Source organism: Alternaria arborescens, assembly GCF_004154835.1.
Source record: "Alternaria arborescens strain FERA 675 chromosome Unknown contig_59, whole genome shotgun sequence".
Classification (NCBI taxonomy): domain Eukaryota; kingdom Fungi; phylum Ascomycota; class Dothideomycetes; order Pleosporales; family Pleosporaceae; genus Alternaria; species Alternaria arborescens.
Window position 1 is genome coordinate 26,604 of NW_021167914.1, and position 18,234 is coordinate 44,837.

Genomic DNA, 18,234 nt, shown 5'->3' on the forward strand with positions numbered 1-18,234 from the left:
TCTTCTCTACGCATCTTCCCTCCCGAGGAAAAGACATCTGCGGTATGCGTGACGAGTGGAGAGTCCGGGTGTTGGGATTGTTATTGGAAAACATGACGGATCATCACAAGGGCTCTATTAGCGTACACTAGACAGGGACGAGTGTTGTTTGTACAGGACGCTGTGCTGTATCTTCCGAGGTATACTTGGGTGCCAACATATAGGTTAGATTGTTCCTACTAATATTCAAAGCTTGATAACAACTATTTACAATGAAGTTCCCCCATAATACCCAGCCGTCACCCCCACCAATCCTCGCCCTCACCAGCCAGGCGCACTCTTAACCAGAGTAGACAGCCGGTCCAGGGCTGACATACTTGAAGCTCGAGTCGTAAATGGCCTTTGTAAAGATGGGATCACTCGTCTTGTACCCGCCCGGAAAGCTAACACCCGCGGGCGTCGCACTGCCACCACCCGTGACCTTGACCTGGAAGCAACTGACATACGGCTGCGGGTTATTCGCACCAGCATGCAGAGCAATAGCCTCAGCCCTGACCAGATAATCTCCACTCGCAATGTTCTTGGGCACGGTGAAGGCGCGCTTTCCGCAGTTTGCATTGAGGATCTCGGTGCCCCACGAGGCTGTTGTACCCGTGTATCCGTCCTCGGCAACCTTGAAGAAGGATCCTGACGTGGCGGTCTTCGCGTCGGCTACTTTGGCCATGTAGATCAGGACGGGGCCGTAGTGGTTGCCGCCGATGGCGGGTTGGGAGCAGGAGCGCGAGTTGGGTTGTGCGTGCATTTCCACAGTCAGGGAACCGCCGGCTGTGAGTCACATGACAAGTTAGTATCATGGACAACTTTCGTTGTGGAAATAAAACGGGGGAGAAGGCTGGGGAAATAAGAAGGTGGGAAAGAGGATAGCGTACCTGCGACTTCACAGACTCCAGACGAAGCAGCGGGACCACGACCGCAGAACATATCAGACGATGTCAGACTAGTGACCGGGCTGTTGTCCTTGACAGTTCGCACACAGGTTCCAGCTTTGTCTTCGGTGCCGACCCAGAGTTCCTGCCAGGTCGAGTGGGCAGAGACGGTCGCCGCGGCGGCGAGGAGAACAGTTGCGTACTTCATCTTGAAGGGAGCTGATGAGATGGATGCGAACAAGGTGAATGGGGTATCGAATCTTCTTTTTGTCAAACTCCAGCACTGCCCAGTGTATACATATATATATATATATATACACCTTCTATGTATCCCAGCCCTCCAACTTAGTATCCCATCCTAATGACCACGAAAACAATCTATCCGCTTCATATAGACAGGGTACCACTGCATACATCCCCGACACTCCACAAGCACCAAGCCATGTGACAGCCGGCCCCCCCAGATATCAGTGCCGTGCCCAATGAGGAACAACCTGAAGCCATGCAATGTAAACTCCTTGGCGAATGGGCGAGTTGCGTGCAGATTGAGTGCTGACGAGCACGCGCTACTCGGCAGTAGCCAAGAAAGCTTGGTTTCCTTGGGTGCAATTTATATAAGTGACGAAAGTGGGAGAATCATGACTGTGACGAAATGGACATTGGTAAGGCAGCTCCAGAGCGGCATTTTTTCTTTTTTTTTCAGTGTTTGGATCGTGAGGTTGTTAGCTATGGCACTGTGAGGATTCCTTTTTTTTGTGAAAGCTAGTTGAATTGCACTTGATCTCAAAAAAAAGTGTCCTTGGACTGTGATCTACTGTACTTTGGAAGTTGTCTTGTGGTGATTATTTTTTTGTTGTTCCTGTTTGACGATGCAGATCAACCGGCATTTCGGGCGCACAGCCGCCTAATAATGTAACCCCTTCTAATTCGAAACGTGATCGAGACACTAGAAACACCCATCGTTGGCTCCAAAGGCTCCAAAGCCCCGGTTGTAATCTTTTCTTCTGTTCGCCTCGGATGCTACAACGGGAAACGGGTGGAAAGAGGCGGATATGCGCCTGGTCGTCATTGACTTGGCTATTGCATCTCCACAACACCCAGTCTTGACTATATTAGATTGGATACCATTTAATTCGTCGTCTTGGCGGTAAACATGCGGCGCAAAGTCTACCGGGTTTCCGTAACGCCTCTTCCGCTAGGAACGGCCACTTCTGACGCAGTTTGGCAGGCTTTCTCGTAACCAACTATTCCAAACTATCAATATGCCCAGCCGTAGTTTCCGGGACGAAGTTCGTTTGGCTCGAGAACGAGATCCAAGAGAATCATCGACATGCTGGTTCTCCTAGAGAGATGAGGGAATCGTCTGGCACCACAACGTGACCCAATGTTCACGCACCCTCTACCTTTACCTTGTCTTTCTTCGCGAAATAATTCGCCAAGGTATTCTTCTGTGCAGGCTTGTCCTTCTCTTTCTTAGCATCCGCCTTCTTCTTCGCCGCTTCTCCAATACCCATCAACTTCTTAAACTCTTCCCACTCTCCCTTGCCCACGATACCCCCACTAGCCTCTTTGTGCCCTCTTGCGAAGTTTTCACCCAACCTACTTCTCAGTTCAGAATTGTCAGCAACTATGCTCTCTAGCTTGCTGATGATGTCGACTTTGTCCTCTCCTCCTCGCGCCCGCGCACACTTGGCAACACGACACGAAAAGTTGACTTTATCAGCAAGATAGCCTTCATTCGCGCACATGACAACCTCCAGTTTATTCGACTTGAGCGTACCAGACCATCTTGTAGCGATGACAGGATGAATCTGCGCGGCAGAAGATATCGTGAGAACGGCGATTGTAGCGTCGGCTGAGAATTTGGGGGGCGTATGTGTGCATCGCTCCGTCTCACGGCGTACTTCCAGGGAAGCGGTGTGAAGCTTTTCATCCTTTGCAATTTCCAAGGGATTGGTGGCAGATATGACGGCATCCCAGGCATCCTGCACGTTGTAGGCTGCCGACCGCCGTGGTGCGTTGACTAAGGCTACGGCGTCGTTGATGGATTTCTTGGAATGGGATTTGAAGGTCGCGGTTAGGTCGGGGAAAGGGGGTTCCCATTTTATGCTGCTACCCAGGTCGCCGTGGGTTCCTAGTGCACACAACCAAGACACTTTGTCGTTGAGATCCGGATGGAGTGGTAAGCAGATTGTGTACGTCAATAACGCGCTAGTCGCAACGGGTGGACAGTCGTGAGCTGTCACGTAATCGCTACCTTTTGGAAATCCTCCTTCGTCGGCAAAGTGGTGGTCTACGACGAGGCATGTATGCGGCAAGTCGACGACTGGCGGCGTTTTTCTGCTGCCTTGGTCTAGTATGAAGATGTATGATGGAGATAGTTTTGTCAAAGCTTCCTTTGTACTATCATCATGTACGTTCGAGCCTTTTGGTGGGAAATATACGGATATGAGATCAGGTCGTAGACCTAGAGCTGTGAGGGTATGGTGAAGTATGGCGCCAGATGAGAGTCCGTCTGCATCCTTGTCGGGGAGGATGACGGTTGGCTTCTGGGCTGAGGCGCTTTGATGGTTTAGCACAGGTCTCTAGTGGTAGGATGTAGATGAATTTACCAGTTTCTGATAATTTCCCGGGCGCGTTCAATCTGCTCTTTTCTCGCGGGCCATACAATCTCTCCAGACTCATCCTGTCTTGATGGGGTGAGATGATACGCAGGAACTACCGTCTTTGTTTTTGTCTCTGTACTTGTCTTCTTCGCTTTCACCGGCGATATATCCTTTTCTGCTTTGCGTTTCGCCGGACCCGACATGGTAATTGCTGCGTGAAGCTGCCGAGCAAGCAAAAATGTCCCAATCCGTGGCGATGGTCGTGACGAATACAAACTTCGTGATGTGACTTTTGCCAATTGCGCCAATCGATAAACAAGACCTCTCATTATACGCGCGCAATATTACAGCAATGTAAAGCAGACCGAAAGGTTGTAACGACAGGTACAAGCATCGATGACGTCGTCGACACGCTAGTCCCATTCTCGCCCCAACCACCAAAGCGACGCGACGCGCATTGATCGTGTTGCTCTACAACGATCACAAGTGCAGCATACTCTTCTTCTCCGCAAGCTTGTACCCATCGAAACCGAATCCTGTGACTTCAACCTCCACTTCCTGCCCAGCGTGTGCTTCCACAACCTTCTTGTCCAAAATACACTCCAACGCATACACCCTGCCTACCACCGCCCCGTCCACTCGAACAACAAACCACGCCATGGGCCCCGTCACATGACTAAGCACCATCCCTGTATTGATTGAGATACAAAGTCAGTCCATGTCTCATAGCAAATATGCGTCAATAAGTCATAAATTTACCTTTATCGACCCACTCGCTCCCACTCGCTCCTTCAGTCTTCCAGGTTAATCGAACTATATGGTCTTCCTCGTCTTGCTCTTGCCCACACTGTACCAGCTTGAGGTCCACAATTTCAAAGACGGGTATATGGTGCAGCGTGAAGCGGGGCGTTATACATATATCTCTAATGCCCAGTACTCGTACAGTTTCGCCAACTGGGGCGCCCCAAGGCCCTTTTAGGTGGACGCCTAGTTCGCGGATACGGGCATTGGGTACTTGGTCGATTAATCGTTGTGGATCGCTGGACAAAGGTGAGGGGAGGTAGTGAGTTCCTTGTGTGGTTTTGAAGTAGATGCTTATGATCGCATCTTTTGTCTGTGAGGTTATGTAGGATGGGGATGCGGGGCTTGGTACGACGGAAAGACGGAGGGAGCCGTCTGCGGGCATGTCAAGTTTATAGAGGGGAAGGTGTTCTTCTATCGTTTCCGAATCGGTTGGGCGGTTCTGTGTGGCGGTTTTTACTAGGATGTGGCTATTTTGTTCATTTTCGATGCGGGGTGAGAGTGTGACGGCTCCCGAACCACGTGCGAGAATGGCTGGACGAGGCAGTACGGATTGCTGGCCGAGCTGTGCGTGTATGTCGTGGCCATCAAAACTGTCGTTTGCCTTCTCTCGATATGTTCCGAAAGCACGACTAAAATCCGTATAGAATAAGTGCTCTGATCCCGCCACGCGCTCCTTCGCCGTACGCAAAATGGGCCACTCTCTGTTCAGTGGATGCCGAAACTCGCAATCTCCGCAATCACACTGGATGTTGTCTGGCAGCGACTCACCTTCCCAGACAGCACGTTCGAGATGGCGTCCATGATCTGGAAAATGTTCAAACGACCACGCAGGCGCAAAAATACCTACTGGCAAGCCAGAGTCGGCCATTTTTCTCACAGCCATCCCGGTATTGGTACCGCCACCTCCAACCTCTGGCCATGTAACGCGCGGATGCCTGAAATCAGACTTGTTTTGTGCCCAGACATCCACACCGAAGTAGATGTTTCCCTTGGGTAGGAATCTGCTGTACAAGCACCACTTTATTGATTCGGAGACGTCAATATCTTTCCAGCAATAGTTTGTGAGTATGTTGCTGCATGCACAGGCAAAGTCCATGTTGGAGTTGTTGACTTGGTTCTGGTAGGAGATTTTGTTGGAGGTGGTGAGGGCGTCGTACCTAAGTTAAGTCACGCTTTAGTCAGGGTGGTACTGAATGAGAGGATGTTACCATATGAGCCGCTTGCCAGCTGACTTGGGGTCAAGACCGACTCCTAAGTTGGCTTTCAACTGGAGCAGGAAAGCTTCGAGAAGCTTTGCACTCCACGCTTCGCTTGGAAACGGCTTCTCGATGTTGACTAGCCAGCCATCGAAGCCAAAGTGCGTCGCGATGCTAGCTAGTTTCTTCGCCATGGGGAAGTGCATCTCTCCGGCTTGGTCAAACGTATGCTGTAACAAACGTTCCGAACCCTCAGTCTGCGGCTCAATCAACAGCGTTCCAAGCACCTCGACGCCATTTCTATGAAGCAAATTGATCCATGTAGGCGGCGGAACGCAAGCCAACTTATGCGAGAAGTAAATGAAGGTATCAACAAACTGGAGGTATTCACACGAATAAAACTCTCTGTCCACATCAACAGCGTTGACGCTTTCGTAGTCATGGTAATTGCCAGAGTAGTCATGGATTAATAGAACGGGGACTTTGACAACGCCGTCCCTCTCAATGCCGTCGGTCCCGCGTAGCAGCGGCGTGTTGGCTCTTTGCAGCGGATCAGAATCGTCTTCCTTCCACGACTCCAACTGGTCGAATGTATCGAAGTAGGCGAAGCCCTTCAGACGATCTACTTGGCGCTGTCTGCGTCGCTCTTCAGGCGTTGGCCCAGTGTCGGGGCTAGGAAAGAGATGGCGGTATCCATCGCGGATTGGCCTAAGGATGTCTTTCCAACCAAGCAGATGGGCCATAATAGAGTGTTCTCAAATGTATACGGAACGTCGAGTGGATGGGCAGCGCGAACGACTGCGGATGTGCTACGGGGGGTAGCGGCGATCGGGATGACGTGAAGCGACAGGGGCGGGTCTTGGCATGCAAGGATGCGCAGCTCCATCCCTACGTGATGCAGCAGTCGGAACGTGTCTTTTTATGCCAGGCACACCAACACACAACCCTTCACCACGCCTCGAGTCGCGACCCATTGCCCGCGATGATGAACCTCTTCCGACTGCTGGGTAAGCTTGCCCACGACAATGCTCGTGCGTACGGATGGAAATGCTAATACGGTCTAGGGGATTTATCCCACCTGCTATCCATCCTGATTCTGCTGCACAAGATGAAGGTGTCGAGTGTATGTTGATTCCCCGTGCACAAGTAATGCGCCGTATCGATTGACACGCTGCAGAGTGCATCTGGTATATCGTTCAAATCGCAATTCCTCTACCTGGTCGTCTACCTCACGCGCTACGTCGACCTCCTCTGGACCTTCTACGAACCCAAGTCGCTCTACAACACCATCTTCAAGATCATCTTCATCAGCACTTCGGCCTACACCGTCTACCTCATGCTCAACGACTACAAGCCGACACACGACCCAAATCTAGACACGTTCAAGGTGCAATACCTGCTGGGCGCGAGCGCAGTGCTGGCGATACTGTTTCCCTACAAATACACATTCACGGAGATACTCTGGGCTTTCTCTATCTGGCTAGAATCGGTTGCCATCTTGCCGCAGCTGTTCATGCTGCAGAGGACGGGTGAGGCGGAGACAATTACGACGCACTACCTCTTTGCGCTGGGTGCTTACAGGGCTCTGTACATCCCCAACTGGATCTACCGTTACATTCGTGAGGTGCCCAAGTTCTACGATCCCATTGCAGTGATTGCGGGCGTCATCCAGACTATTTTGTACTCTGACTTCTTCTACATTTACTACACAAAGTAAGTCTTGGAGGGTACACTGAGGCTTTGGTCGGCATGCTAACGCAGTTTAGGGTCATCCAAGGCAAGAAGTTCAACCTGCCCGTATAGACCCCCGCGCGCAAGGACGCTGCTCTCTTTCTGCTGCTGGTGGCCGAGTTCGGCCCCATTGCTTCGTATATCGGCATATCTGTGTTAAGTGGGCGTTTTGGCATCTGGAGGCATTCTAGGGAGGAAGGGTTGGTTGGGATATGACAGTCGACTAGCTGTGTAAGCTAGGCGTCGTAACGCGAATGGCGGTGCGCATGTAGGAAGATACCTTGTAAGAAATGAATATGTGCTACATTGAGTGAAGCGCCCGATAAGGCTGAGACACGTGAGAAGCAGTCTGCATGCATGGATGCGCCACCGGATGCAGCCTCGGGGTGCTTGACGCTCAGCCTCGTGCGCAGGTGAAGGGAGCGGCCAATCAAAAGACGCTAATATCGGCGGCCGCCAGTAACTCCGGACTACCTTCGCTGCCGGCAGTCAGCAACCCTCAACCTTTTCCTTATCCCAAAACCATACAAACGCATTTGTTCATTCTCCATCCGTTCGCTGCTTCCTATTCACCAACCTACTTTTTTTTTTCTCTAAACAATTGTCGCATTCGTCCGCACTTTGAAGCTGTCCCCTCAGAATCAGCCTCAACTTGTTGTTATCGCCGAAAAGTGCGCGCTCACACGACCGGGCGCACGATTAGGGAACGACACACGACCATGTTCTGCCTGCGGAGCTGGATTCCAGTTCTCTTCTTCTTGTGAGCCCTCACCCATGTCCGGCGCATCGTATGGCATGGCATTCTAACAAGAGTATGCATAGACTACGAACGCACGCCTCCCCCGTCTACCTCGTCCTCTTCATCTCGGCCACATACTTGTTAAACCGACCGTGCGTGTACTGCAGCCTCCTCCTCTTCATCCTCGTCGTCGCGCTCTTCGACTTTCACACACCGTGGTTCGATGCGCCGTTGTCGGATAGTGCGGAGCTGGCGCTGAATGGGACTGTGGCGGAAAGCGCTGGCATGTTGGCGCAGGCGGTGAATGCGACGGTCAAGGCTGGGGTGGGCGCGGCCGTGGAGGGGGTCAAGGGGAGGGTTGGCTTGGGACAGGCGAGTGGGAGCGAAGGACAGAGTTATGAGTGGGTCAAGGGGTTGTTGGGGAAGAAGGAGTGGCGGGTGCAGTGTTTGGATGTCTTGATCCGGATTTAGGCAGACAGGGCTGAGAAGGGGGAGAGCATGTATGAAAGATGGCTGAGAGACTTGCGAATACCATTCTCTGGTCTTGTGATGGGTTGGGATTGGAAGTGTCTGCATCGAGGGCGTGAATTGGAGCATTTGCATGGCGTCAATGGCATAAGGCTTTCGAGATGGCTGCCTCTCCAAGATGACAGCTCTTCAGGCCATGGTATTTCAACTATGATATCTCAGTTATGATATGTCAATCCAGCATAGAGACATGTAAAAGACCCCGCGCTAAACCCTAGAAGCAGGGATGGCTACCTAGGTGGGGCAGTTCGGCTTGCCGCACGCGCACCTTCCCCTCTAAGCCTACACACATGCAGACGCATCGTCTCACCCAGTACCAATTGATTGCACACTTCCCCTCCTTTTGCTGCTGTGCTCTAGCCCCGCTCTCCTTGCGCCTTCATCCTGGCTGCTCTATCCGCTTCCGCGAGACTCTGCTCTCGACAATTGACTCGTAGCAGAGTGAAGACAAGTACGCCGACGCGTCTCTTAAACACCACCCCGACCCACTCCATCCGCTCTAGAAGCTTCTCTTCTGCAGCTAGAGAGACTGGATCTGCCCCACGTACACAATTACGTCTCAGACCGAGGTTTGCGGTAGCTACCACAAACACCTTTGGCATACAGAAGAGGTTTTGTCAAAGCGAAGTCACTAGCAGCTTCGTCAACATGGCTTCAGATCGCGATGTTCTTCCCGCGTGGTCAGTCGTGTCAACTCTATTGCAGGCCGATAGCTGATATCTTCCAGGGCCAAACCCTCCCACTATGCCCTCTCCCTCCATGACCTCGAATTCGGCGGCAACTTTGGCTACAAGGGCACTGTCGACATCACGACCAAGATCACAAAGGACGACGGCTTCAACACCCTAGTCCTCAACGCACATCAGCTCAAGCTCCAAAGTGCTGAGCTAAAGGCCGGTGACAAGACATTCTCAGCAAAGGACATATCCTACGATGAGAAGAGACAACAAGTCACGCTCGACTTTGGTGAGAACATCACCTACACCGGCGAGGCCCAACTCTCCATCAACTTCTCCGGCTTCGTCAACAACATCATGGCCGGCTTCTACCGCTCCAAGTACAAGCCCAAAGGCGACGTCCCGGCTTCCGTTGCAAAGGACGACGAGTTCCACTACATGTTTAGCACCCAATTCGAAGCCTGCGACGCTCGCCGTGCTTTCCCTTGCTTCGACGAACCGAATCTGAAAGCTACCTTTGACGTCGAACTCGAAGTGCCCAAGGACCAGGTCGCGCTCAGCAACATGCCGGAGAAGGAGATTAAGCCTAGCAAGAGGGATGGTTTCCACACAGTTGTCTTCGAGCGATCACCTATCATGTCTACCTACCTCCTGGCGTGGGCTATTGGTGACTTTGAATACGTCGAGGCGCACACCGAGCGCAAGTACAATGGCAAGAACATTCCTGTCAGGGTTTACACTACCCGTGGTCTGAAGGAGCAGGGACGCTTTGCTTTGGACAACTGCCACAAGATTGTGGATTACTTCTCCGAGGTCTTCCAGATCGATTACCCGCTGCCCAAGGTTGATTTGCTGGCTGTCCATGAGTTTTCCCATGGAGCCATGGAGAACTGGGGTCTCATTACCTACAGAACTACTGCAGTGCTCTTCGACCCTGCGACCTCTGCCGATAGCTACCGCAACAGGGTTGCCTACGTTGTAGCTCACGAACTTGCCCACCAATGGTTCGGTAACCTCGTTACCATGGATTGGTGGAGTGAGCTTTGGCTCAACGAGGGTTTCGCGACATGGGTTGGATGGCTTGCCATTGACCATCTCTACCCAGAATGGAACGTATGGGGACAGTTTGTTGTGCGTCATAAATCTCGAGGTATCTGCTCTAACAGCCCGCTGACCATGTCTTCTAGACTGATTCCGTACAACAAGCCTTCGCCCTCGACGCACTCCGAACCTCGCATCCCATCGAAGTACCCGTATACGACGGTCTCGAGGTCGACCAGATCTTTGACCACATCTCCTACCTCAAGGGCTCCTCGGTCATCCGCATGCTGAGCGCTCATCTCGGCGAGAAGGTTTTCCTCCAAGGTGTAGCCGACTATCTCAAGGCTCACCAGTACTCTAATGCCACGACCAATGACCTGTGGTCCGCCTTGAGCAAGGCGTCTGGTCAGAACGTAAACACCTTCATGGACCTCTGGGTTCGGAGAATTGGCTTCCCAGTCGTCACCGTTGCTGAGGAACCTGGTCAGATTGGCCTGCGCCAGCAGCGCTTCTTGCTTGCTGGTAATGTCAAACCTGAGGAGGATGAAACAACGTGGTGGATTCCTCTGGGTCTTCACACGGGCGATTCTGCGTCTACCACGGAGGTTCACAAGACTGCTGCTATGACACAGAAGGAGGACACAATTCGTGATGTCAAGGATGGTTTCTCCCTCCTTAACAAGGCCCTCACTGGCTTCTACCGCACCAACTCCCCCGCCGACCGCCTCAAGAAACTCGGCGAGGACCGCGATCAGCTCACTGTACAAGACAAGATCGGCCTCGTTGGTGATGCGTATGCAAATGCGGTCGCGGGCTATGGATCTACAGCTGGCTTGCTCGCGCTGGCGGAGCGCTTCCAAGACGAATCTGATTATTTGGTTTGGTCAGTTACTATCCCTATACGAACTATATGTGAGGCACATGCTGACTCTGTACTCCCACGCTTAGGTCTCAGATCCTCACCAACATTGGCAACGTCCGCAGTGTGTTCTCTGGCAGCGAAGATATCAGCGAGGGACTGAGGAAGTACCACCTCAAGCTCATCACGCCGGCCGTCGAGAAGGTTGGCTGGGAGTTCAAGGATGGAGAGAGCTACCTTGTTGGTCAACTGCGCGCCAGTCTGCTTCTGTCGGCTGGCATCGTCGGCCACAAGGCCACCGTCGAGGAAGCGTTGAAGCGATTTGACGCTTATATCGAGAAGGGTGACAACAAGGCCATTCATCCTTCGCTTCGCCGGGCCGTCTTCGCCACAGCGATTAAAAACCGCGGTGAGTCGGCGCTGAAGGCTGTCATGAATGAATACCTCAACACAACATCAATCGACGGCAAGGAAATCTGCCTCGGCTCTCTCGGCCGCGTACAGACGCCCGACCTTGCAAAGCAGGTCATGGACTTTGTCTTCTCGGATAAGGTGGCCATGCAAGACAAGCACTCTTCGACGATTGCTCTTGCCAACAACTCCAAAGTACGACCAGAGGTGTGGAACTATGTCAAAGAAAACTGGGACACTAAAGTTCATCCTGCACTCGCTGGTAACCCTGTTGTGCTGGAGAGGTTTTTGAGGTTTGGTTTGAACAAGTTTACGGATGTGAAGACTGCGGATGATATTCAGCAGTTCTTCAAGGATAAGGATACTAGGGGATATAATAAGGGGTTGGATGTTGTGGATGATACGATAAGGAGTTATGCTAGTTATGCGGAGAGGGATGGTGGGGTGGTTAGGGAGTGGTTGGGGGCGAATGGGTATTGAAAGCAGTAAGTAGTGACCAGTGGAGGAAGGCAGTGTGAGTGTAAAGAAGAAGAAAAAAGCGTATGAGGCATAGAGACGGCTGTGAGACGTAGAGGAAGATTCTCTTTTAGATTATAACGATGCATGCATTGTTATGAGTGAGCAAATTCGTAGTGATGAATGAACAAACGAATCCAATTTTTGTCATAGATGATCATCTGGGGAGGTATGTAGTAGGTAAGCATTGTTAGGTTAGAATGTTTTCCCATTGAATCTTTGCGAGTCGTCTTCTTTTTTTCTTCTCATCTTATTATCGTTATTGTGTAGTTTCTGATGCAAGCAAGTAATCTAGATAAAACTTTAGTAGTAGTAGTAGTAGTAGTAGTAGTACAACAATAATTGTAACCCCTGAAAGGAGGTTCGTTTTCATCATCGAGTCTTTTTCATTGTATCTTGATGTGCACCTTGCGAATCCCCCCTATGGCACGCCTGCTCAGGCTGACCTAAACAGATAGACTACCTACTTACCTACCTACCTGCCTACCTGTCTAGCAAGACAGTATCCATCCTACCTACCATCGTGTCACCCACGCTTCCCCCTTTCTTCAAAGTTCCTCCAAATCCTCATCATCCCCAAACTCATTCAGCGCAGGGAAATCCCCAGCCTCACACCGCTCCGGCCTAACAAAGACACCACAGTTGGCACCGCACTCAAAGTATCGCTTACCCTTGACACTCCCATCGTTCTTACCAGTCGGCTCGTCAAGCCTAACGCCGATCCATACGCCAATCCCGGGAATCTCAGGCACAAGTCCAATATAGGATATCGTCCCGCGACGAGCATCTGATTCGGGCAGGAGGCGGACACGGCAGTTTAGAGAAAGACCTAAGTTGGACCAGAGTTAGTAGAGTTCGCTTAAACAGGCTTTTGAGAAAGAAAAAAAAAAGTCTACAAGTGAATTCCGCAGTTGATGAGTGGGCAGGAAGGATCAAGGTTCATTTTGGAAGGGGGGGAAGATTATGTTTGGATAAGGTTAGACCATCGTACGAGGTCCGCAGAACGTGGTCGTTCGGTGGAGCCCAACAATAATCGCTGTTGATCCCATGGCTTGTCGGCTGACTGGCTGGCTGGCTGGCTGTCAATCCATCGGGTTCACCAAGGCGACACGAGGAAAAAGCAAGAGAAAACAACGTCCGAAGCGGCACTGAAAGGCGAGTCGACAGAACGTCCCGACTCCCGGCGGCAGCGGCAGGTTGGTAACTGGGATCGCGTATGCCGGGACGACACAGTTGCGCACCCTCACGCACACCGATCACATCTGACCCAACCTCTCCCCAAGCGCCCGCTCTCTGAGATGTGGCGGCAGCGCAGTAGAGGCTCACGCGGGGAAGCGGCCTGATGCTTGAAAATGGATGCAGATATGCCCAACATGGTCCCTAGGCGTTCCTTGAGGCGAGAATAATCGAGCGTATGTGTCTGTGGTGCGGCGTTGGATCGTCGCGTCGCGTCAACCAAATTTCGTACATGTAAACCATGAGTATGATGACATGGGAAGCGGCGAGTGATAGCATGCGGAGTGATGACTATGGTTTAGAGCCATCGCATTTCGGATGGCGCGGCCCGCTTCTAAAACAGCATTGTCGATCTCGGGGCCTAACAGAGGCGAGACCAAGATTTGCAACATGGGGAAACAAGATGATGGTCGTCGTAGTTGGAAAGTGTATTTGGAGGTGAGATGAATTTGTCGCTGGTTACGGACGAATGAAGCTGGAGAATGAGGCTGGTGGCAAAGGGACCGACGATCACTTTGGGGGTTTTGAGTTTCGGCGACTTCCTTTCCCGCAGCCTGGTCCCTGCCAGAACGGGTAACTAGCGGGGGCGATAAGAGCGTTGGATACGACCGACGGTAATAGTAGTAAGCAATTTCCAAGTGGTAAATCTCATCTTGTACATGTACTTAATGGATGAATCTTCAAACGCCATGGCATCCCGCTACGAAGGTCTGGGCCAAGGATTGGACGCAGGGCGTGCTTGAAGAGGTAATCATGTATGACGGGCTTGGTAAGACGACAATTGGTATGGGAGATTGGCTGCCTGTCGCGCACGTTTCCTCGTTGGACCATGATCATGACAGGCTGAGACACGATGGATCCTGCTATGGTGAGGCGAGTGTTGAGTGGCGTTGGATGGTATGCAGCCGTCCGTTTTGGGAAGTGTTTGAAGCACCTCCGGTTTGTACACTTGAACAGCATGGATCTTTACAAGGCTGTCCTGCGGGTTCCAGCATATCCATTGCCACAGCGTACGGCTCAACGGTGAGGTGGGACATGCGGGAAATCATGCGGCTTACCTCTTTCTTCTACTTCCCGCTCTGAGGCGCGGATCTTCTGCTGCTCAATACTAGGAGCATCTGGGTCGAAACGACCCAGTTTCTGCGCCTTCTTCCATGCAAGAACACTATCGGTCCGATGCTCGTACTCTGCAGCAGGCATTTCGTACTTCTCGACGGACGACAGATCGGTAAAGTCAGTTCGTGCAGCGGGAGGACGTGTGTCAACGACCTAAATTTGCCTTGTCAGCACGGGAGCATGTCTGAGAGGATTCATTTGCTCGGAGACGCCAGTTGAGATTGCTCTAGCTAGGAGCCGGTACATGGGATGAATCATGAAGCCAAGAGAGGCGTCGAATAAGGCCGAACCGCCGAAAAAGAAATGGCAAACAACAGAGAAAGGTTGTTCAGCAGATTGAAAGTTTAAATGACCGGTACTCGATGCCGAGTACCAAAGGGAGCTCAGCGCTTCAAGACGATGTGGTAATTGCAGGTGGAACAAAGCATGGCTTCCGCGCGGATCGCTCCACCAAGGCTGACATAACTGGGTTGTAGAGTCGAGGAGGGGCACTGCGGGGCATGCAAATATGCAGGCATGACCTGATTAAAGTCCACAGCCTCAATGTCGGCCTTGACAACGAATGGGGAAGATGGGAGGCAGGACGCATGAAACTGCTAAGCTTGGGTGTAGAGTAGAAGATACAAGGAAGTAGAGAAGCGAGCCGGGGTTGGAGAGATGTGGCAGCTCGCGAGAGGACCGCATGGTAGACTGGTCAAGGACAGGGCTGCGGCGACTGTTCAATGAGAAAGCAGGAGAAGCACTTACGGTTATCTCCGCATACGGTTGCAGCGGGAAGGCAGCAAGACGCGTCTGTTCCTCATCCGGAGCGATGAGAGCGACGGCATCCTGAGAGCCAACGCGCAGCGACAACTGTTGACTGCTTGCGGGGACACCGGTGATGGGCTCGAGGCGTGCCTTGAGTTGAGCAATGCTCCAAGACGGAGAAATACGGCGCTCCGAGGACGAATTTGGGGAGCTAATGAGGAGCGGCACGTCTGCCGCACTCTGGAGTGACATGTCGACAAGCCGAGGTATCTGTCGAGACTAGAGGGGTAATGTAGGAGGATGAATGTGGTATGAGTTGTTGCTGGTGTTGTTGGTGTACCGTTGACAGGTGACCCGTTCTGTATGCGGGATAGGTTACGAGTGGTGTAGGGCCGAGGAAAAGCATTGGAGCATGGCTGTATCGAGTATGCTAAGCGATGCCAAGGCCATGGTTTTCAACCACAGTGAATGTCTCAGAACCCATCATGAACGCCCACCACCCACGCCTACCCCACGCGCTCACTTACATCACACAAGTGCGTGGGAAGTCGAGATACAACCCCACGCTGTGTGCGCTGGCGTCGTTCACGCGTGGGCGGTTTATTTATGATGATCTTCGTCGAGGTGAGGCCTCGTACGAAGGATGCGAAACCATCCGATCTTCAGCCAAGACAGGGTGATTCAATGACATGTTCCGGCACTGTTCGCGCGGGCGCCTCCGAGCCAGCGCTTGCACACCAGCGTCAACAAGATGTGGACATTGTTCAGTCGGAATTTCCCTCCAACAGTGAACAGACTTCACCGCTCTTTGTATGCAATGCAAGTCTTCTTTAAATATAGAGTGCTGCGCCTTTGCAGATTTGCGTACACGCAAAGGTCGGAGGCTGTGGCACCTGCAAGTAGGCGTCGTCCAGTACGGCAGGACATTCACCAGGATTGTGGAAAGTCCAGTTCGCATGCCGTCGGCCGTAGGTAGATTGCGAAGACATCTGTGGGGAGTACTTTAATCCTTCAATCACTCAACCACGCCGTGCGGCGCCGACGAAAGGCCTCGTGCCCTAGCGTTGGACAACGCACGGGGATGGTTCATGGCTAATGCACCTGCATCTCGGCTCCCACTGGCCCAAGGGCCTACCTACTATATCCAACCTCATCCAAAACATCCGTCCAGTTCGGCCTCTTCTCACCGCCTAATGCGCATCATCGCGAATCCTAGTCCCGTGATGCAATCCGGCACCCGCGAGCGCTGCCGCCCATGGCGCACAACGCAACGTCGGCAGCAACGTGACATGGCATAGCGGCGCCTTCTCGTAGCTTCAACAACGTGGCTCTCCAACACGAGACAACACAGCAGCATCAGCACCGCCGCAGCGCGATACAGCGCCGCGTCTCACGTGGGCGAGGGGCGCACAAAAACACGTCTCGTTGCGGATGAGGCCGACGCTACCACCCGGCGTCTCCATCAGTCGCATAAACACCAGCGAGCCAGCATCGTGTTATGGCGCGCCTTGAACACTATGAACAGTTAGGCGGCAAAGCTAGACGTCACGCCCACGGCCGCCGGCAGTTCACCGCAGTTCACCGCAGTTCACCGCTCCTCTTGGGCATGCGTCGATACTGCTAGATCGCCGCCCACAGTGGGGTACTTGACCGGAGCCATGAATGCAGGAATTGCACCTGTGGAGCATGTCTTCGACGTTGTCAAGACGTTGGCGTGAACACATCACCACCTGCACCGCCTGATTGATGTCAGCCGTTCGCAAGGCTTCGGTAGCGACGCTTCTGGCGTCAAATAGCCGGAGCAGGGCGAGCATGCTGCAGATCTTCCATGTCATCGCGCTTGTGCTCTTCCGAACCCTCAGCGAATCCCTGAGACTGTTCACCGCTTAATACTATCCTTGATTCGCTGCCTCGAGTGACAGAAACACGCTCCAGCCGCTTCGTCGACGATCGTGAACGCAGCGGCCCTGCTGCAAAAGCCGCAGCCCCGTCTTTGGGCGGCGCATTGAGGCCTGACGGAAAGGAGGGCAGCAAATGAGGCCCAGCACATCACGCCGGCAAAGCCAATATCAACGCAATGCATCGGAGTCGTCTCCCACGTCCACGAGGGTGAGCAGGTTGGCTAATACTATTATTGTTATTACTCCCACTACTACTCGAGTGCAAGACACGTCATCGCTGTACCTCACCACGCAAGAACGGGTGTCGTGCTTTTTGTGTCAAGCTAACGCTTGCAATTTGGCCTGTCCATTTCTTTTTGGTCTCGCTAAAATCTCCGGCAGACATGCTTCCTTAGATCGATCAGCTGTGGTAATGCTGTGGTCTGTGGGTCGTTAATGTGGCGCGCCGCCAGCACGAGTCGAGAAAGCGTTAAGCGCGAAAGTAATGGTGTCAAGTCAGAAACGCAAAGGGTACATCCTGATCCCAAGCCCCCGGATCCCTACCGCGGACCATGAGGCGGCGCCAGCCAGGGCCTCAAGGGATGCCTGCTATTAGTATTACAGTCGCACGCTAAGCCTCTCTATTCACGCATCCATGTTCCAAGTCCCTCTCAGACCCTACTTTGCTCTTACCAGCCCGTATCCACTGCTCCCCTACGCTACGCTTCCTACCTTCTCGACCTGAAAAGTCAGTGGCTAAGCACGCCCGTCATTCATCAGACCGAGTGGTTGGCCTGTTTCACCCCCTGCTCAGAAAGCCCCGGCCCATAGCCCAAATAGCTCGAGTCGATCGACCACTTAGAGCGTTAATCATCCAAAGTACCTCCCAACTGGCTACTTGGGTCATCGTCGGCACATTTAGTCTATCCGAACCTCATCATCCTACCACTGTCCTCTCCTGTTCCACTCTCCTGCACAGCTACCCATATCACGTATCGCCTCCTTGTTGTTGTTTACCAACTTCATCTGCACATCAACAGTCACTGTACCTCGACGCATCACCACTTTCTGCCTTGCCTCTGCCCAACGCCACGCCTGGGCTGATCGTCGTACCGTTTACTTTGGTACCTGTCATCATCTTCAAGGCTACCTTGGACATCAACCTTACGACATAACGCCCAACCTGACCGGTAGACGTCCAACCTACAGATAGCCATCTGTCTGCTCCACTTCTTACTTTAC

The 18,234-nt window shown here is 52.5% G+C and overlaps 7 protein-coding genes across 7 annotated transcripts; 3 read left to right on the plus strand and 4 right to left on the minus strand.

Annotated features, from left to right (window-relative positions):
* Window positions 1–319: 319 nt before the first annotated feature.
* On the minus strand, window positions 320–1,113 carry AA0111_g11845 (hypothetical protein; the record flags this gene model as incomplete). The annotated part of the gene is made up of 2 exons (XM_028645756.1): window positions 320–804; window positions 909–1,113. 2 exons carry the CDS (start codon window positions 1,111–1,113, stop codon window positions 320–322), a joined length of 690 nt encoding a protein of 229 aa, XP_028500536.1.
* A 1,180-nt stretch (window positions 1,114–2,293) lies between these two features.
* AA0111_g11846 (hypothetical protein) lies at window positions 2,294–3,714 on the minus strand (the record flags this gene model as incomplete). Its single annotated transcript, XM_028645757.1, has 2 exons — window positions 2,294–3,467; window positions 3,518–3,714. 2 exons carry the CDS (start codon window positions 3,712–3,714, stop codon window positions 2,294–2,296), a joined length of 1,371 nt encoding a protein of 456 aa, XP_028500538.1.
* A 277-nt stretch (window positions 3,715–3,991) lies between these two features.
* AA0111_g11847 (hypothetical protein) lies at window positions 3,992–6,254 on the minus strand (the record flags this gene model as incomplete). The annotated part of the gene is made up of 3 exons (XM_028645758.1): window positions 3,992–4,200; window positions 4,271–5,472; window positions 5,524–6,254. 3 exons carry the CDS (start codon window positions 6,252–6,254, stop codon window positions 3,992–3,994), a joined length of 2,142 nt encoding a protein of 713 aa, XP_028500537.1.
* A 239-nt stretch (window positions 6,255–6,493) lies between these two features.
* Window positions 6,494–7,314, plus strand: AA0111_g11848 (hypothetical protein; the record flags this gene model as incomplete). Its single annotated transcript, XM_028645759.1, has 4 exons — window positions 6,494–6,518; window positions 6,576–6,634; window positions 6,689–7,224; window positions 7,278–7,314. The coding sequence occupies 4 exons, from the start codon at window positions 6,494–6,496 to the stop codon at window positions 7,312–7,314; spliced, it is 657 nt and encodes a 218-aa protein (XP_028500535.1).
* A 647-nt stretch (window positions 7,315–7,961) lies between these two features.
* Window positions 7,962–8,452, plus strand: AA0111_g11849 (hypothetical protein; the record flags this gene model as incomplete). The annotated part of the gene is made up of 2 exons (XM_028645760.1): window positions 7,962–8,002; window positions 8,065–8,452. The coding sequence occupies 2 exons, from the start codon at window positions 7,962–7,964 to the stop codon at window positions 8,450–8,452; spliced, it is 429 nt and encodes a 142-aa protein (XP_028500534.1).
* Window positions 8,453–9,157: 705 nt separating this feature from the next.
* Window positions 9,158–11,977, plus strand: AA0111_g11850 (Aminopeptidase 1; the record flags this gene model as incomplete). Its single annotated transcript, XM_028645762.1, has 4 exons — window positions 9,158–9,189; window positions 9,237–10,317; window positions 10,374–11,110; window positions 11,176–11,977. 4 exons carry the CDS (start codon window positions 9,158–9,160, stop codon window positions 11,975–11,977), a joined length of 2,652 nt encoding a protein of 883 aa, XP_028500569.1.
* Window positions 11,978–14,266: 2,289 nt separating this feature from the next.
* On the minus strand, window positions 14,267–15,364 carry AA0111_g11851 (hypothetical protein; the record flags this gene model as incomplete). Its single annotated transcript, XM_028645763.1, has 2 exons — window positions 14,267–14,518; window positions 15,113–15,364. The coding sequence occupies 2 exons, from the start codon at window positions 15,362–15,364 to the stop codon at window positions 14,267–14,269; spliced, it is 504 nt and encodes a 167-aa protein (XP_028500562.1).
* Window positions 15,365–18,234: the final 2,870 nt, after the last annotated feature.